This window comes from Rousettus aegyptiacus, unplaced genomic scaffold (assembly GCF_014176215.1).
Source record: "Rousettus aegyptiacus isolate mRouAeg1 unplaced genomic scaffold, mRouAeg1.p scaffold_m13_p_8, whole genome shotgun sequence".
Lineage (NCBI taxonomy): Eukaryota > Metazoa > Chordata > Mammalia > Chiroptera > Pteropodidae > Rousettus > Rousettus aegyptiacus.
Genome location: NW_023416311.1, coordinates 106,636,726 through 106,658,123, shown reverse-complemented (window position 1 = coordinate 106,658,123; position 21,398 = coordinate 106,636,726). Strand labels below are relative to the sequence as shown.

The following is a 21,398-nucleotide window of genomic DNA, read 5'->3' as shown; positions in this document are numbered from 1 at the left end:
AGGACCCAGTTCTACAGCTCCGAGCTGTAGATCCAGCTGTGCCTTCAACTCTCTCTCCATCTTGAAACAGACAACGACCGTTCTACATTCTATTAATGAAAATAACAGAATACGGTCTACATTCTATTAATAAAAATTAGAGGAAGATTACAGTTTTTTTTGAAAAATATTTTCAATGTATATCTAGCTTGAAAAAAATAACTAAATTCAAAAATCATCAATCACATAATTCTCATTCTAATTTTGATATATGGAGAAAGTTCAACTTGTAGCATTATGATATAGTCTTTTCTTCTGACTAAATGAATATAAAGTTCACTAGTCTTTGCAGATAATCTTTCTCTATCTTCCTGACCTTTTCTAAAGGTGTTTAATTTCCTTTTTTTTCATGAATCATAATTTAGTCATTACTTTCATAAAATACTTTCCAAAATATAGTTGGGAAATTAATTAATAGTTATAGGTCATTTTCCACATTTTGTTATCAGAAACTGTTGCTGTACATTATAGTAACACTAATAATACTGAAAGATTTAACAGTGATGTACGGTGCTGAAAGAATACTGATTAAGGAAGCATTTTAAAACGTGCTTCTTGCTATACAGAGCTAATGTACTTTAAAAATAAATATAAAATCTAAATACAAAGAAAGGCATGCAATCCTCACATAAGTCAATATAAAGGATCAGTATTTCTTTAGATTTTATGTAAGATGTAAATTTTTAAATGCTCAGTGCCTTCATATGACACAACGTATGTAAAGTTTTCCCAACAGAGCAAGATCAAAAACGCCATTACTTTTACTTTCCTATATTAAGCAGAATAACAAAATGATTAAAAGTATAAGAATTTCTACTTTACTACCTTAAAATCATCAATATCCTAAATAACGATACTAAGAATTTCCTCTAAAATCAAGAATGAGATTTACAATTCTTGTGGAATTTAAACAGGAGAAATTACTGTAGCAATAGTATGTCTGAGGAAATAAACATTGTCAATTTTAAGGAATGTTTTTGACAATATAAATCAACTGGAGTTTGATCATTTATGGACTAGAGACTTTTTGAAAAATTTCATGTCTAATTTTTCAATAGTTTATGGCTCTTTATATGTTTGTTATGTTTATTTTTTAACTCCATTGCTAAGTACTTGAAGGCAAACTCCAAATCTATGTATCATCACTTAAAAGGAAGAACAATTCCAGGTACACAGTAGACACTTGATAAACACTATTGAATAAATGCAATAAAATGAAACATCTGCATGCACTATTATAGACCCAGAAATTTTCTATTTAATTTATTCATTATTAAGTGTAATAGTTGGCTGGTAGAATTATTATGAAAAATATTTATCTGAGCCATAATAACTTACACAGATCAATAAACTACATGAGCTCTAAGGGCTTTAAAAACGCCCCAGTAATTTTTTCTAGCTCACATAAGACCCTTTAGATGCCAACTTTAGAACCATGTAATGATCAAATGAAAGAAATATTATTTTGAAATAAGTATATTTTAGGAAACACATGCTTTCCTTAAGAGTAAAGTAGTACACATATTTATTTAAGATAAGATACAAAGACCAATGTTACACAGTAGGAGTGAATGTAAATTCTTGTCTAATAGTAGAACCATCATTATAACAATTAAACAAGGAAGGAAGGAAGGAAGGAAGGAAGGAAGGAAGGAAGGAAGGAAGGAAGGAAGGAAGGAAGGAAGGAAGGAAGGAAGGAAGGAGAAAGGAATGGCTGAATAAATAGATAAACAAACAAACAAACAAATAAATAAATATGAAACCACACAAATGAAGGTCAAAATAGCTGCTCTCAGGCAAATTGCAAGCAAGCATGTTGTATCCTTCTCGAAGTCATGCGGCCACCTCGGGGCTCCCCTCTCCACTAATGGGTGACGTGAGCTGCTGCTCCCACTGCCGTCATCACGACACTGCTGTCATCATTCTCACGCCAGCTTTCACGGACTCTATAGTAGCCTTTCTCTCTCATTTCTCGTTTTGATCTCATTTCACACTAGCATTGAATTTTTGGTTTCAGGCACATGGTTCTCAAGCTATCACCATCTGTACATGTTCACTCTGTCGATCCATCATCCCTGCTAATTCTTCTGTCTTTACCCTTTGTCATTCATTCACTGTCAATTCCAAGATCCACCATTTCGATCACTCTCTTGGGTCCATCACCTCCAGTGCCTTCCCCTTCTCTATCTTGGCTCAGTCCAACTCTCTCCATACAGCCTCCAACTCAAAACAAGCTGGCTGTCCCTTTCTGATGACAGCAGAAGAAAAACATCACACATTTCCAGCACCAAGCCATCAGACTACCTTCGACCATGACTTGTACTTTGACTCACTCCTGTTCTCACCAATGAGTGGCTGTCTTTGTTCCAGAAGCCATTCTCTCCACTGGCATACTGGGACGAGATCACTCCCACCAACTCAGTGACTTCTCACCTAAAATTACCCCCTGCCCCAGCATCATTAATTTCTCCTCTTATTAATCATTGCCATCATCAAAGGAATATCCCCCATTCTTAAAAAGAAATCCCTTAACCCATCTCAACATTTCAGCCTCCATATCATTTTGGCTCTTTATGATGAACGGTTATTAATCGCCTCTCTGTTATTTGTCCAGATAATACAACCAGAATATCGTGTGCCCGCGCTTTGTCCTCCCCTCCCTTTCTGATGTGGACACTCACTCACAAATGAAATGGGGACCGGGTGTCTCTCTCTTAAACCCCATAGGAGGAGACACTTAATTACTGTTGGAAATGAGATGTGTCTGAAATACCAAAAATTACCCACAGAGTGTAGCATGAATCATGGTTCTAGTTATATTGAAATAAAAGCGTAAATTCACCAGTCAAAAAGCAATCGACACAGGAAATTAGAGCAGAGAAAAAAACCAATGAACACTTTTTCATCGAGCAACCCATAGTTGGCATGTTCAAGGATGTGAAGGCTCAGCTCACAAATACCTTAGTCATGCCATAGAATGCTATTGGGACATATTTCATGACAGGTTTTGGCATTATTTAAGTTTCATTGTATTGTTATAAACTATGATTTATTTCCATGCAATGTTAACTAAGAATTTGCGTTCTTAAGTCTCATTAACCACTTATTCCAATTAACTCTGTCAGACTGAGTTTTTTTATATATATATACATTTCCTTTATTATCCTTTATTGCCTATACGAGGTGCTCAGTATGTTTAATAAATGAGCAAATATATTAGGCAATCTATTACACAGCAGTCATGATATATGCTATGACAAGGGATGACTTGTGTCCTGCAAAACTGACCTCTAAAGAGACAGAACTAGAGTAGTATACAAGTGTGATGCCAAGAAATGTTTACTTGAAATTTCCTCTTAATTGAGAGAATAGCATCTTTACTCAAGAAAGTTAGTTCTCAGTACCTAAGAGGACCAGGCAAACAATATTCTTTAACTGAATAGAGTCATAAAAATATTATGCATATAATTATTAGGAATCATAGAGGATAGTAACTTATAAAGTCACTTTTCCTTAATCTCAGCTAATAGTTCTTAAAATATATATTTAACTTAGCTTTAACTCTAAAGATGACAGTCTATACCTGAGGAAAAGAAAGGAAGGAAGCCTTAAGAATGATTTAGGATGAAAATCTCCCAGTGAAGGAAGAGTCTGGTTGCTTGCTCCAGGCCCTAGCAAGCGAGCCCGTGGGCTTTGCTACTCACTGAGCAGGTCCACATGGAGCACCTGACGCCTACGCTGCTGATTCAAGTGCTTCGTGTTGCTCTCACTCAGCTTCCCAGGATAGATTTTAAGGCCCCCTCAACACTACATATCTGCTGCAAAGAATCTCACCTTTGCTGTCCAAAAGTGAACAATGAATTACTTTTAATTATTAGGGGAAAAAAACCCTTCAAAATAAGTTTTTATTAAATTCTCATCAAGGATTTGGAAAGGTCATTTAATTTTCAGAAATGCATTTTTGTTTAAGCAACTTATCCATTCTCTCAGCTGCAGACATCACTATTTCAGCTGAAGGAATAATTTCTATTATCCTACTAATATTTATTCCAGTCTTCCAATTCTTTTTCCCAATCTTGTACATCCTCTGCCCGCTCCCATCCACCTCCATCTAATTTAAAACATATAGGATAACCAATGCTAAGAGTTTGACTGATTTCCTTCTATAAGTCTGTGGAAGCTCATAAACATGTACGAACAAAAACTATATTTACTATTTCATTTTTTAAAATAGGATAATATAATACTATGCCATTTCCTTTCTAAAATACTCATAAATTTTTTCAAAGGTTAGAGATATACCTTCAACTCATTTTATTAATAACCACATAGAAAATATGTATTATCTTTTCTACTCTTCATTAATCAATACTGTTTCATTTTTTTCTATCCCCAATAATTTGTCAATAAAAACTCATATACATAAAATTATTATGTTCTAGGTCATTCATTTCTATAGATCATATGTCTAAGAATGACTAATTAAAAGCTATTGAACATTTCAAATACCAATTCATAGCAACATATAATTTTACAAAAAGATTATGGCAATGCACATTTCCATTCTGAATGAAAAAGAATGCGAAATCCTCAAACTTTACCCTTGTCTAGCTTATAAGAGATGCTATTTTTAATGTTTATTTGGTACACTGAAGAAAATCATATATTCATTTTCAATTTTATGTCTCTGATCAGTCCATTAGGGTGAAAACATTTCCATATACTCATTGGTAATTTGCATTTTTTCTTTTGTGTGCTACCTGCTCATAATTTTTTGCCTAGTTTTCTATCCTTCGATTTCTCTTCTTCTCATCAACATTGGGGAGTCTTACTGTATTAATTATATCAACATTGTGTCTTATTTGTGGCACATATTTTCTCTTGTCTATTTTCCTGCTTGTTTATGTTGAATTGTTTCTTGTTGTTATTGTCAGTAACCCACCTGCAATTTGTATAAATATTTTCTCAATGTTTCTTCTAATATGTTTATATTTTAATTTTTACAGTTACACTGCTTTACCTTTGAAATTTATTTCTGTATATATTGTGAGTTAAGTGCTTTGATTTTCTTCCAGATGGTAATTAAGCTAGTCGTGTTAACACCATTTAAACCACTGCTTTGTACTGAACTGAAATACTTCAAATACATGTACCCCAATTTGTATTTGTATCTGTTCTGAACCCTCGATTATGTCCTACAGAGATTATTCTTTCTATATTGGGACAATCGGACACTATTGTGATCAGTAAGTTTGGTAAAGTAAAATCTCTACCAAAATTTTCTTGCAATGGTCACATGTGTATGCTGCCATGCGACCTTTAAAGTAGTGTGATCCAATTTGCCAAAGAAGCAAACAAATAGCCACAGCTTCCTAATTACAACTGCCTAAATTTTATATATTAATTTGGGAGCGAGTGATACTGTTATAATACCAAGCTTGTCTACACAGGACCCTGGCATGCCTTTTCATTTACTCTAAATTATTTTGTCTTTGAAAAAAATGTTAATATTTTCATCAGACAGGTCTTCTAAATTTCTTCTTAAATTTATGCCTCGTGCTTTATATTTTGTCACTACTCTAAATTGAGTGGCCTCGCAAGACTTTCGAATCATACCACGATTTGGTATGAGAAACCATGGCACAGCCAACTCTAACAAAGCAGTGCCTTGAGTATGGGAAGTGGCCTGAATCTTTGCTCTCCTTTTCCATCGCTCCTTAAAAATAACCAGGAAACTCCTTCGGGTTAGCATTTGGAAGCAAACGAACCAGGCAGTACAGCCTGTGCCTCAACCCAAACTCCTGCTTCCTGACCATTTTCACAAACCAGATTATCCATAAAGATATTCAACACTCCTTTGTGTACCTACTTAGCTGCACACTTCCTGACCTGGTGAAAAACTTGACGAATAGCAGCACATCGATCTCTTCTGTCAATGGATCTTCTCTCAGTGACTCTATTGATAATTTTGCCATCTAGCTGGTTTCCTACTTTTTCCTAAATCAAGCCCTACTTATTAAACCAAATCAGTTTACTCGGAGAAAATGAGAATCCTTCTTCTTTTTTTTTTTTTTTTGAGTGTAGAGTAACTGTCTATCATTGTCCCATTTAGAATATTGCTCTGTTGGGATGTTCCCGGACTTAGGTTGGCTCTCACCCTCTGTTGTTGTTAATTCAACATCCCCATATCATGTTTCCGAAACACAGGATGCTTTTTCACTTTTTGAAAAACACTACTGATTTCTATTTCAGCACATAATAAATGAATAGGTGAATAAAAAAATATTGAGTTTTCCAGCTTTCTACAATTATTTACTACCTTTTATTTATAAGAAACATGACTTTTAAGATACAATTTGTTTAAATCTAAAACTACAGATTTTATTTACTTACCCATTTTTACAGCCAAGTAATATTAGAGGAGGAATCATTCAAAATGTTGATCAGTTTTAAAAGGAAAATTCTGTAATGCATTTTTCCAGAACCATCTATTAAAACATTAGGAAAGCCAACCTGCCTTAACCCAACATGATATTAATCGGCTGTCATACATACTAATTTTTTAGCCTAGTGGATATATTTTGACAATTTATTAGACTTTATTTTCTAAATACCAATTACTTGACTGTATGCATTTAATAGTATTAAAAGTCAGGTCCATCACCAAATTGGCCAAAACTTTACCAACAGTTATTTTGACTATAAAGTTTTGTTTTGTTTTGGTTTGGTTTGTTGTTTTTTTTGCTCCATGGAATATTATTTCAAGAAAATCTGCCTAAAGTAGGAATAAAAAACATGCAGTCAAAAGCCACGATAATCATATCTTAATATTAACTTGATAACGATGACCAACATTCTGCTAGTCAATCATTATTTTTCCAACATGATTTAGTCATCATCATTCATCAGTAAAAAGCAGTTTGCAAGTGCCCCCGAAGTATGTCACAAAAGCGGAATGTTTCTACCTGTTCTTTGACTGAGGCGAGGATAGCAGAGGTGGTTTCTGTTTCAGAGCCATCCCCATTGGAGGTGGTGAGGCCAGGGCTCAGGGAGCTGGTCTTCTCTGAGGCTGACGAAGGCTGGTCTGGGACAGGCATAGCTCCTGCAATGCAAGAAGACACGCTCAATGCAACTGGATGTTGTCATGGTAAACAGACAATAACTATCAGGCAATACCGAGCAGTACGCTTAGGCAAAATGAAAATTACGAACTACAGAAAACGCACATGACATCGTGGCAGAAGGAGAAAGTAAACAGAATGATTTCTATTTTAGCACCGTTAACTAATTCCAGAATACACTCACAACTTCGTGTTTTGCCTTTTAGGTAAGTTGGGGAAGAAATGAGAAGGAAAAGGAAAGTAAAATTATGAGAAAAAGTCAAGAGATAAAGAAGTATTGAGTTTAAAAATAAGCTAGCCGAACTGCCATGTCATTGGTGTTTTGGTAAATTTATTACTTGTGCATTGGTATATTTCCATCACACACACAAAAAAGAAAACCTATTAAGACTCCTTCTTATATGGAAATCGCATAAAATAAATGGTCAATAATTTGTAAGTGATTAAGAAATACCACAATTAACAAGCTCAGTTCCGTGTGTAAAACACAGTAAATAACCAGCCCACTCCACAAATATTTACCAAGTTCCTAACTCTGTGACCAATGGCAGACACATGCTCCTTAAAGTTGGCAAGGCTCATCTGCCAGTTTATTTTGTCTGAGTTCATTTATGAAAGAAAGCAGAAACTTTCAGACCAATTCATGAAAGGACACACATGCACAGGTTGAAAACGGGATTCTCAGAAGTTGCTTTGTTCTATTGCTTTTGTCTTTCTTGAACAAATAAATAAAACCAAAGTATTTGTTACATATATTATCTAGCAATGCTCATCAGCAAAGGAAATAACAGTTAACTGAGGACAATTTTCACCAAGGCACTACAAAACCACTATGCATATAAAAGGCTGAGAGTTAATAAAGGTTATTTTCTTTCATAGAGCTATCGTATTACATGTCCCTCTAGAAACCAGCGCTGTGTGAATGTTAAAAGATATTTCCTATGATACTCTATCTGTATTCCCCAGGTTTTACCCTAAGTGACATAATTTCCATAGCATCCCTTGCACTATGATACTAGCTACGTTCGGCTAATAATTCGGGCTTATACAAACTCAAAAGGTCTCCATTGCCGAAATTGTGTTAAAATATATAATAAAAAAAAGTGGTCATCTGTTTTCCCATTGGACATTCCCACTTAGTTTTTCTTTGTTTTTATTCTTTGAGGTCAGTCTCTTATGATATTACCAATGGGGATTAGAATAGTATTGGGAAAATAAATCTCTTATGAGCATAGAATAAATGGGAGAGTTTGGAGAAATAATATCAGTAAGCAGAATTTGAGCAGAGTTAAGGATCGGACTAAAATATAATTTGGCAAAATACAAACATGGCTAAATAGCTCAAAGTATTTTAGGTGATGGATACCAGCAGGATGAAAGACACAGATGTACGTAATTAGGGAGTCAGGATCAGGAGGAAAATAATAAAGCACATTTGTGCATTCAACTTGCTTTCGTATGTGGGTTTCTTATTTGATTAAGCTTTGTAATTATAAAGATGTAAATAAACAGACGAGCAGAAGTCGTGCCAGGTAAAATCACCTGAAAGCTAAGCCCTTCTATCCAGGAGAGGTTTGGGATAGGGGGGCAGGGGCAGGGCAGAAAGAAAGAGGAAGGGAAAATGGTAGCTCTGTGTGCAAAGTCACCTGTGGCCAGTGGGAGACCCGCCCTTGACCTTGCATCTCCACCAATATTTTACTGGCATTATGTAACTTCAGACTCTATGCCAGAATTATAATCTACATATTTTTGACAAAGAAATTGTGTGTAAGGTCCCAGAGTTGTCAAGTACCATAACTGGGACCAGACTTCACCCTTTCTCCCTTTTTATTCCTAGTTTTGAGTTCTTTGATGTGTCAGCCTATTTCCCATAACATGTTCTATCTCCCGAATGCTAGTCTATGCACCAATTTATATAAAACATAACTCTTCAAAGCATGATAGTACCTGTCATAATAAAATATGGGGTTTAATAGGCAATGAATCAAGGTATATCCTTAGGCACTTGACAACTCTGACCCACAGCGTATAAGGAATAATTTCATCTGTTTATCTACCCCTCTTTCTCTTTATAGCAATAAAAGAAAGAGAAGTGAAATTCTCAAGGCTCATCCTCCCATACAGAGCGAATGCCACCCCAGTTAGCACCAACGGCTGACTGAAATGGCTTGCAATAATTTCCGTAGTTTGTAATTTTTAACACCCAGTTTTACCTGAAGCATCACTATGTACGGATGAATGGTGAAGACTGTCACTCCCAATCTCATCTCAGAGCATAAGGAAGGGAAGGAGACTGCCCGGACCCAGCCGTGGAGGGCCTCGTGGCAAATGGGAGCCTTACGCCCTCCAACCCTGCAGTCTGTGGTCGAGGATGTTAGGTTTAATTAGAGCTAACCCACCTAACATCAGTAGTTAATCTGTGCTAAATCTAAAACATGTGAGAAATGGAGGGAGACAAAAAGAAATAAAACAAAGTAAAGGTAATCATCACTAATTCTGCCATCTCGGATCAGTATATTTGTACTTTGACCGGTATTTTGGTATAGGTTTTTCTGACACCCACTTTTTTCTGATTTAAGTTATCTTGCATAATGAGTTTCACATGGGGAATTAATTTAATGGTTTTAATTTTTTAAGTTTCTGCTCAGCGACATATCACGGACTATTTCTTATATCAACGGAAATTATTCAACAGTTGAATAATGGTACAAATATTTAGTGTTCAACAATTGTAGGCGACATAATTTACCTTTTGTTTGCAATTTTATCCCGTTTTTACACCATCCTGACACTGTCCCCTCCTCACACCGGCAACAACACCGGGCTTCGTCAGCCTCTCCTGCTTTCCCCAACTGGATAAGGAAAAATCCATCCCTCTGACTGTGTTTTTAGTTGATGGCGAGTACAGGGGACATTTTCCCGCAGACGTATTCATCCTGCATACAACATCACCTCGTGTTCTGCCACTGTCAAGGCCCCCACGCTCTGTTGTCACAGAGACCCGTGTCTTCCTCCTCCCAGATTAGCAGCAGGTCCTACCTGCTTCAAATCCCAGAATTTCCAAGTTCTTGCCATACTGTGGGACTCAATAGATAGTTCCTTAGCAAGACTCGCACTGTCCAATACGGTATCCCTAGCAACTTGTGGCTGTTTAAATTTTAGTAACATTAAAAACTCAGCTCGTTCGTTGCACTGTGCACACTTCAAGCTCCCAATCGCCAGTTATAGTCAGTGGCTACCGGACTGAAGGATGAAAATGCAGATTCCATGACTGCAGAAGTAGAGATGGCCTTGATCTATACCCGGTCATCAAATCTTTGATGTAATCCTGGGCAGAAGAGGCTGCGAGAACTGGTCGGATATGGGCATAATTTGAAGGGAGAACTGTCAGGGTTGCCTGCGGTCTCTAAGACAAAGAGAAAGGAGCCCAGATGCTTCCAGGGTTTGGTCTGAATGACTGGGCCATCAGCCAAGATGTCAACACAGTGAGTGGGAGAGTTTGGGGAGGAAAGGGAAGGTGACCTGGCCTGTCAACCGACAACCCAACAAGGATGTACCTGTGACTCATCTAGGCTGCTAACATCTGGGCAGCTAACAGACCTCAAGCCAGAAACCACACTCTGATGTTAATGGAAGAATGTAAAGATTGAGGATTTCTAAATGATGCTGCTAGTCAAATGTTCTCCTGCCCTCTTCCTTTCCTTCGGGAGGGCCCTTTTTATCGTCTACTTTACAGGTGTTAGATACTTCTGGAACTCTTCTCTTCTTCCCCTACAGTTAGCCGAGAGCTTCCATTGGCGATCTCTGGATGTTAAGTTTTTTGATGTCCTGTCCCTCGCACCAAGCAACAGGCAAACCCAACGTGCTGCTGCATCTAGATTTCTTACTTTCTCTCATGCATTGCACCCTCCTCAAAACAATCCCTTCTCTGTGCTCGACCCTCTGTTCTCAAACACAAAAATCCTAGCGCGACAGACTTTCAGACCACGAGGCATCACTTTCATAGTTTGTCACCTTGTGCCCAAAAGAATAATGACATTGGCCATCAGAATACTCAAAATATTGTCATTTATGTAAATATCTATGTACGTATAAAATTTCATATTAAATTTTAAAATCGAATATAATTTAACATACTGGATTTTTATACCCTTCCATTCCACAGACAACATTTAAAAGGCCACATTCATGTACAATTAAAGGCTAAGCATAAACATTTTATTACTATTAGGGCACAGAGGCTGTGTGGTTTCGTATAAATTAGTGACTTGAACAAGAATATTGAATACCTCATTTGTGTAATAATTCTAGACACCAACACTGTAATTCTTTTTTGTAACTCGTATGTCACTACCGAGAGAAATAGCATGGCATCATTCTCTCTCGGAGGTCCCATGCACACATAAAAATACAACCATCTTTATTTCTACCTTTCAACAACAAATTACAATTTTCAGCTTGTCCTAATAATATAAACAGTTTAACAATTAACAGTTGTCAAAACTAAATACAATTAGGTCAGAAACTCAATCTGTCTTAGTCTCTGTTCAATTTCCCACACCTAGCTCAGTATCAAATACATAGCAGCCAGTTAATAAATATTTGTTGAGGTGCTGCGTGGACTATTAGTGTAAAATCAATAATGGTTGCTTAGCAGAGCATGTAGCATAAGTAAAATGGGCTTTGCATTACGAGTATTTCTCAAATTGGTATTTGAAGTGACAGTTTTTTTATGTTGACTCAAGACGCTGCTGTTTTGAAATCCTAGAGCGAGTGTAAGGCTTTGGCCTCGGTTCACTGCCCGAGAAAATATACCCTGGGTTGTTGGCTTCGAAGGTAGAACCATCAATCAAGCAGGCGCCGGGACTGGACACCTGCAACTTGCAAACTGAATCTGGCATATTTACAGGGAGCACCATGCGAGGATGGGAGGAAGGAAGCACCAAGCCACATTTGGAACGTGCAACGACAAGGGCGCCGGCAAGCAGGGCCAGGAGGCGAAGAAACGTCCGATTCTGTCTCAAAGGTTGAGGGTGCAGTGTGACGTATTAGGATGGGACCAACCGAAATACCACCCCAGACTGAAGCCCACCTGAATTGCGAGTCTAAGTGACGTCAACTCCACTCTCCAGTCCTGCGGCTCCTCCCCTCACACCTGACACTACAGGTACACCGAGCTTCGTGCAGTTCCGAGTGCAGCTTACGGAGTCACACTTCGCACGTGCAGAGTTTCCGCCCTGCGTGCTTTTAGCATCTCCGAGGCTCGTCAGGTCGTCAAACTCTTTTACTTCTTCATTGTCTCCCATGCATTGTTTCTGCTCTGCAGTCTTTCTGAACAATTCTAGTTAACTTTGGCAACTCGAACCTTCCTCAAGCATTGTCAGCTGTGATGATCCTACCTCTTCTGGGATGGCTTGAATTTTTTAATATTTCTAAAATCAGGATGTTCCTTAATGTGGCTGTTGGAACCCTTCTCCTTTAAGCCATTTGGGATGGATTTTCTGTCACTTGCAACTAAAAGTGTTATTAAAACAACGGTATACCACTAACAACTGAGATTTAGGGAAACGCCATATATTTTAAATTATGTCTCCTAATTAGTTTTTTGAGCACAGAAATTATCTCATTCATATTCGCAACCTCAGTGCCTAGAATAGTGCCTGGTAAAGACTTGGCATCATTAAATGCTTATTGAATAACTCATATTGAAAGAACATTTATAACTCATCATCACCTCTATTTAAAATTCTTAAGGAATTTTACACTTGTAACAATGATTGGTACATAAAAGTCCTACGTACCGACTGGTATATGAATCTTTATAAAATAGAAATATTCAAGTTAATGAGTCTGGATAATATATGATGTTAAAGTATCCAAAACACGTGTATTTCTACTAACCACACCTGTGTCTACATTTTCAGTGGGAATACATCTGAAATAATTATGCTACCAATGATATATAATTTCAGGGCTCATCTTTACTTAAAAAAAAAAAAAAAAAAGACAGTGACCCACTTCTGGAATCAATAACCATCCAAAGTCCCCCGGATCCTACAAATATGTTTCAAGAGCTGATTTCATGAGTTTAGTAAGTGATGGGAACCTTCTTCCTTATGCCAGAGGAATAGAGTCTGAGGTGCCGTATTTAGAGATCCATCACAATAACAATAAGTTGAACAGAAATTAACACAGGCACAATACCACGCATTTTCACTTTTTCTGAACAGGAGGACAAGATTTAATACAATTCTATAATAAAAAGGCTCAGTGGTAGATGCTATTCTTTTGGCTGGAACCTCAAAGAAGCATGGTTAGCACAGCTCCTAACACAGCGCTTGTCACACACGGTGACTGCCCAGAACATACTGTCACTGCCAAATGTCCCCGGCGCTGGAGTCTCCCTTCCCACGGCTTCTAAAGACTTGCCTCCTAAATCCTACGTCCTGTCTGTGGAAGAGGCTGAACGACAGCGTCTGACTTATAAATGAAAAGCGACCTGTCTTCCCAAATAGTCTCCTTAATAATATTTTTAAACAAATATTCGGTTTTCCATTTTACATTCCTCTTCTTAATTAGAGATTGACATGATAAAATCGGGTACCGAAAAAATAAAAAATAAAAAATCACGTTCTAAGGTCAGTCCACAATTTAACTATTATGAGGTATCAACTCTGACTGTCACTATCTATTAGGCAGAAAGTCCCCAATGCCAGCCACACAGTGGCCTATACCATGTTTTCATTTCATAGTACTTGAAAGTGTCCACTCAAATTATGGCAATTTGTCCTTCATATTGATTCTAAATACATGTCTGCCACTTCACAATTTCTCAAAATACTGGAATTCAACCATACTTTTTCCTTCCCCCAGAATTACTATCAGTGGACAGTCAAGGACACAATCTCACAAGGAATAAATATCTGCACTCCTTAGCCAATATGCTTATCCCGACAGAGCAGAGAGACTGTCATTCGGTGTTTGAAATTTAACTATAGAACAGAGTTTTGACTAGTCCTCAACGACTTTACTGCCACTGACTTCACATTTTTTTAAATAAATATCTCCGCTGGCCTTAAAAGAAGAAAAATAAAGTAAAAACTGAATAGAGCCATAACAATCTTTAATAGTTGCCAAGCTATGTTGGCGTTTTTACCAACAGAGACAATTTTTTAAATTTTAAGTGATATAATTAGCATATTACAACCCACAATTTCCTGGATTAGAAAGTTAAACCTAAATTAGATGAATGTAGGAGGTTTTATTGTACCTGCAAAGGTTATACAGCAAAGAGCCTCTCATTTTTTGTATGTATAGTCATTAAATATTGCACGTTGGGGTTTCGAATATGCTGGTGGGCAACCAACAAATAATTTTAAATGGATATAAGATTGGATATTGTGAAAAGAGATGATCAGTCCCTAAACCTACCTTTGCCAGTTTGTTTTCTGTTTTCTAGTCTGTTTCTATGAGTTCAACTTTTTGAGATTCCACATATAAGTGAGATCATACAGTATTTGTCTTTCTCTGTCACTTAGCACAATGCCTTGAAGGACCTATGTTGTCGCGAATGGCAGGATTCTCTTCTTCCTCATGGTTGACCAATATTCCATTGCTTATATATACCGTATCTTTTTTATCGGTTAATCTGCTGATGGACATTTAAGGCTGTTTCCATATCTTGCCTACTGTGGATAATTCTGGAATGAACATGAGAGTTCACATATCTCTTCAAGAATTTGTCTGCATTTCCTTCGGATATATACCCAGAAGTGGGACTGCGAGATTATATAGTAGTTCTATTTTTAATTTTTGGCGGAACCTCCATATTGTGCTCCATAGTGGCTGCACCAAACTACGCTCCCCAAAATAGTGCACAAAGGTTCCCTTTTTCTCCACATCCTTTCCAACACTTGCCTTCTTGTAACAGCCATTCTAGTAGGTGTGATGATACGTCATGGGGGTTTTGATGTGCATTTCCCTGACGATGAGCGATGCTGCCCGTCTACCTTTTCATGTACCTATTGCCTACGTATATGTCTCCTCCGGAAAAAATGTCTATCGGCACCTCTGCTCATAAAATGACACTTTAAACTGTGTAACACACAAAGAGCTGATTCCAGCCAGAGAGAAACATGAGTCGTCTTTCCCTTTATGACTTTTCACGTGTGTTATGTCTCTTTTATACCAATCTAACCATTTTACTGCGATTACAGATCAAAATCTTCTGACCCTCATATCAAATGTTATATGTACTAATAATAACATCATTTCACAAATTGAGAACAATGAAACTCAAACAACAAATAGCAAATCTAGACTCAGAAGTCGAAGGTCAGCAGAGGTCAAGGATTTTAACCCACGTAGCTGACACCTTCTCATCTATCATTTTAATTAGGCCTTGGGATCCCCAAAGTTTGAATGTAATCATTTTTTTACATTATAAAAATCTCATTGAAAAACAATACTCATCAGTTTGTGGGAAATTTTTTTATAATTTTAGAAATTTTATAAATCTAAATCTTGAAATTGGCTTTATTAATATTTTAATGTCATTTTTTCAAGTCATCATGATGCCAACATCTTTTAATGTGTTATGAAGTCTGTCATCTCTTCTGAGACAAAGTTGGTTCAAATCCCCAAAAGTAGATTTCGGCAAAAGCCATTTGAAAAGAAATTTTCTATATGCTTCCAGTTATTGAATAAATCATATTTTAAATCTCAGATATGAATAAATAGGTCTCATTATGAGAGCATAGTCCTGGTCTAAAATTATAATATTTAACATCTTAAAAGTTAATTTGTACCATTTTCAAAAATAATTTGTTTCACGATTATTCTATATGGGAAAAGTCTTTCCATCATTACATTTCCCACTTTCTCTTTCCTTCTTTCTCCTTTTCCTAAATATTTATAATATCGCCCATGATCAGCAGCTACCAATCTCTAGTATACAGATTATTCCTGAATCAAATGGCAATGATTTTAATATTTAGCTGTTATAAAATTGGTCAATTATAATAGTTCAAATATATAAAAAAAGTTTAAAGAAAAAAAGCCTAACCTTATAAAAAGAAATTTGTGGCTTTATGTCTAGAGAGAAAAAATTTCCATCACTTAGGTAGAAAGCTCATACTTTCTATGTGGCAATATTTTGGTCTTATTATTGGTTTTTCTGGAGGGAGAGTCATGAGTAAACTTGATTATAATCTACCTTTTTCATGTCTCTATTTTGTTGACAAATTTCCACTATCTTCAAAGATCATTAATAAATAAAGTTTCAATCAATGATGTTATTTTTCTTCTTAAAAAAGGAGAAAAATGTGAAAAAATTATTAACCTGCAGAGGTTATTAAAAGCATAGTAACAAGCAATTGAGACTCCATTTTTTTATACATATATCCAAGGGTCTTAAGGAAATACTACCCAAAGATACATTAGCATGATATTTATTTAAAATCTCAATTATGTAAACACTGTAGGTATATAGATTTGGGTTAGAAAAACCAAGTAGATTCAACTACAAAAATTTCTCTTATATTTATCTTTCCAATAATCAAGTTTCTTATCAATTAATTTCTATATTTCTTAGATAAAAAAAGCAATAAAAATGCATATCAGTGTCATACCAACCCTCGCCAAGTACACAAAAGAATATCACCTATAAATGGATGTTTGTGCAAATGAAGAAAGAGCCATGAAGTCCCATTTAAAATTTTAAGTTACAATTGAACAAATATTTTTATAAGACAATATAATAGCAATGCGTACGTAATATGCGTTTGATCTTCTTCTAAGCGCTTCACCAGTACTGACTCAATTAGTACAAAAACCCTATGCTGCACTTCTACTATTATCCTCATTTTCTAGATGATGAAAATGGGGTGCGGACAACTAGCCTCCATCAGGTACCAAGGGAAAAGCTACTGTTTGAAGCCACACAGCCTACAGTTCTCGGTAAGTATCGTATCCTGCTAATCTGTAGAATCTCTCAATAATAATACCGATCTAGAAAATAGCTCATTAAAAATACTTCACTGGCCGCAGAGTGTGCCATGTCTAGTATTAGACATTGAATGCTGGTACAAAAACAAGTAGGAAACAGTCCCCTCTCACTAGAAGGAGCTCCAGGAGGAAATAATGAATATGGAGATGGGATCTAAAGTGTGGGTCTTTGTTGTAAGATGACGTGTCTTCAGAGGGCTTGTTATTTTGGTGTTCCAGTGCCGAGTGCAATGACCAGCATCTATTCTCGAAGCTCAGGCTCCATTCTGTAAACCTTACTGAGCAGCCCCCACTGCACCGGAGGTCAGCTGTCCACCCCACAGCAGCGAGGGTCCCTCGTGCCCTCACCAGTTCCTTATCACCTATCCAGAGCAGCTACCTGTGTTATATCCAAAACCATTCCTTCCAGTTTAAGCTGTGATTATATTATTTAATTAAATATATGTGAACCAGTAAGATATAATTGCATGAAGAATTAGAGTTTTTGTTTCCTTATGAATGCTTTGGGGAAACTCCTTTAAGATAACCCACTTAAAAATGCTGTGGAATTAATTACAGATGACTTTAAAAGGCTAGGGAAATAATGGAAGATTCTGCCTTCTAAATGCTTCACAAAGGTCTTAGATTCCTCACTCACGTTAAAGAAATGGCAGCTGGGAATCATAAAGGATGCAACGGGAGGAGACCAGGGGGAGGCAAAGGAGCTGCAAGAATGTAGATTTGTTCCTCTTACGGCAGATCCACATTTTAAAAAGTGATCTAGGTCCTGTAAGATTAGTGAACACAGGTACAATTAAGTTGAAGTAAAATGAAAATATCTTTTATGTATTTTTAATGACTGACTTCTTTTCACTGGCTGGTCCCAATCTCTATGTTGGAAGAATTTTGTTTTGTTTTTGTTTTTTATTGTTCATTTTAATGGCCAGTGTCTCAGTACTTAAATATCGAATGAATGAATGACTAGTAAGCGAATTTTAATGTTTAACCTCGTCTGTCAGTTTTGTGATTATTTGGTCAGTCTTCCCATTGTATGAGCATTTGTTTTGCCTGGAATCATTTACTTACTGGATCAGTCACTTATGAACTTAAGAAACAAGTGTCTACTGGGACTTGCTGATGTCAATAATTCCACCAACGAAAATGATGCCAGGCTTTGAAAGAACCTTTTGTTTCACTTGGATTCTGCTTCTCTTCCCCTGTGACTCTGTGTCGGTACATGGCACCCGCCTGGGGCGACACCGTCTGATAGACTGCTTTTATGAAACAGTAATTACTCTGAGAACAATGCTAAATCTAGTGTTCAAGTGACTGAATTTCAATTTAGAATAACAAATCTACACGTAACATTATTGGAAAATCATTACCTAATTTCTGTATACCACGCATATAATTTGCACAATCGAGAAAAAAATATCTCTCGGTTAAATGTTTTTTTTTTTTAATTTTTTTCAGTCTCTGAACTTGGAACACAAGATGAAAGTTCCATTCATATATTGAACAAATTAAACAAATAATAGGGTGAAGAACATTAACCATAAAATAACTTGTAGATTTATTTTCAAGGTCGTATACACCTGGTCATAATTTAGTCACTGTATCAGATGCCTAGAGGAAGATGAATAATAAAGTAATAAATTTTAATTCTATATATTAAAATTTGTATAATACCACAAAGATACATCATTAAATTCAAGTTATTAGAGCTACTCTCCTTTGACTATTGAAAATCTCATCCAGTTTCCATTTATGCATCCACAGGATCTAAACCAAAAGCCTCCAAAATTCAGGATTTCATACCCTCCCACTTCCAAAAATAGTGTAGCTTGTATTGGTCATCAAGAAAATTTCCAAGATACAAAGAAATGGAAATATATTCTGTGTTCTTGGATTGGAAGAATCAACATAGTTAAAATGACCTTAATATCTAAAGCATTACACAGATTTAATGCAAGCCCCGTCAAAACCCCACTGGCATTTTTTAAAGAAATAGAACAAAAAATCATCAGATTTGTATGGAAGCCATCCTGAGAAAAAAGAACGAGACTAGAGGCATCACTCTACCTGACTTCAAATTATACGACAAAGTGACAGTAATCAAAACGGCATGGTATTGGCAGAAAAACAGACACACAGACCAGTGGAACAGAATCGAGAGTCCGAAAGTAAACTCATATTTATATGGGCAAACAATTTTCAACAAAAAAAAGCCCAAAACATACAGTGGAGAAAGGAAAGCCTCTTCGATAAATGGTGCTGGGAAAACTGGAAAGTCACCTGCAAAAGAGTGATACTAGACTGTTGTCTATCACCACACACTAAAATTCACTCAAAATGGATTAAGGACCTGAATATAAGACCTGAAACAATAAAATGCATAGAAGAAAATGTAGGAATTAAACTCAAGGACCTTGAACTTAAGGAGGATTTTATGAATTTGATGTCAAAGGCAAGGGAAGTAAAAGCTAAAACATAGGAATGGGACTACATAAAGCTAAAAAGCTTCTGCTCATCAAAAGAAACTGTCAACAAGGTAAAGAGACAACCATCCAAATGGGAAAATATACTTGCAAGCAATGCCTCTGATAAGGGTCTAATATCCAAAATATACACAGACCTCATATGACTCAATAACAACAAGAAAACAAATGGTCCAATCAAAAAATGGGCAGAGGACCTGAAGACACTTCTCCCTACAGGACATTCAAATGGCCAACAAATATTTGAAAAGATGCTCAACATCACTAGCTATTAGGAAAATGCAAATCAAAACCACAATGAGATACCATCTCACACCTGTTAGAATAGCTATAATTAACACAACAAGTAATAACAAATATTGGAGAGGATGCAGAGAAAAAGGAACCCTCATACACTGCTGGTGGGACTGTAAATTGGTACAGCCACTATGGAAAGCGGTATGGAGGTTCCTCAAAAAAACTAAGAATTGATCTATCATATGATCCAGCAATCCCTCTACTAAGTATTTACCTCAAAGACCGCAAAACTCATATCCAAAAAGATATGTGCACACCGATGCTCATAGCAGCATTATCACAGTGGCCAGGACATGAAAGCATCCGAAGTGTCCCACGATAGGTGAGTAGCTAAAGCACCATTGCATATGGTACACATATACAATGGCATACTACTCAGCCATCAGAAGAGATGAAATACTTCCATTTGCAACAACATGGGTGGACCTCGAGATAATCATGCTAAGCGAAATAAGCCAGACAGAAAAAGTTGAAAATCACATGATATCACTTATACGTGGGATATAAACCTAAAAGCAACAAATGAAGGTGACAAACAGGGACTCGTGGACATGAACTATATAGACTAGTGGTTACCAGAGGCTAGGGGAAGGTGGGAGGCAGTCGAGGGAAAAACACTTAAATCATGTCTTCAATAAAATAAAATAAATAAATAAGTAAATAAGAAAAAAAAAACTTCTGATTTAAAATTTAATTACATTAATTAAATTGTGTGATTTGGCCACCGTGGTTAACATAATAGGTAGTTGGGAAAACTAGATTCTATCATGCTTAGAGAAATGTGAGAATTGAAAAATCAAAAGATTGAATCGTGTGCAGAAAAAGTACTATCAATTTCGTTAGTAAGAATGAAAACGTGTGATTTCTAATATGCTTAAGTTTTTAGTTATGTGTAAGATCAACTAAACCTTTCAATACAAAAAAAAATACAATTGTTGGTATAACTGGATGAAATCTCAATCTCACCCCATCAAGCCTCGAGTCCCCTATAATAATGACACCTATTTTCTGTTTCTTCTTGGCACAGAGCAAAATGACAGACGCACAGGAGCAGCCCTTGAGGAGAGCAAAGAGTCTCTGCAAATCCATTTTATAAATGGGAGGGTAACGAGGCATAAAGGAATTAAGTAACATTTTCAAGGTCATACCGTGCATCTTTAATAGAGCAGAGAATAAAACCATAAGTTTTGGCTATTAGGTACATACCGGAATGTCTAGAGCAAGCTCGCAATCTTGCAAAATGAACCAAAAGGAAAAACCTGGCACTGGGCAGCACCTCTTGAATATAATATGAAACACTTGCTTATCCAAGACAGGAAATGATCCAAAAAAGAATTATTCGAAAAGTAAATGAAAGATGAAATAAAAGTACATTACAATTTCCAAACGAGAGCTTGCTTTAAGATCAGTGACAGTACTCAAACATATTTCTCCTTTGCTAGCTTTTTTTTTTTTTCAT

The 21,398-nt window shown here is 36.5% G+C and overlaps 1 protein-coding gene across 3 annotated transcripts in view; it reads right to left on the bottom strand.

The window, feature by feature from the left end:
- Window positions 1-21,398, bottom strand: part of CTNND2 (catenin delta 2) — a 751,200-nt gene that overhangs the window by 615,361 nt on the left and 114,441 nt on the right. For all 3 annotated transcript variants that reach the window (XM_036225698.1, XM_036225697.1, XM_016163669.2), the window contains exon 2: window positions 7,005-7,141. In XM_036225698.1, the coding sequence (XP_036081591.1) occupies window positions 7,005-7,141 (137 nt within the window). The remainder of the gene's footprint in view (window positions 1-7,004; window positions 7,142-21,398) is intronic.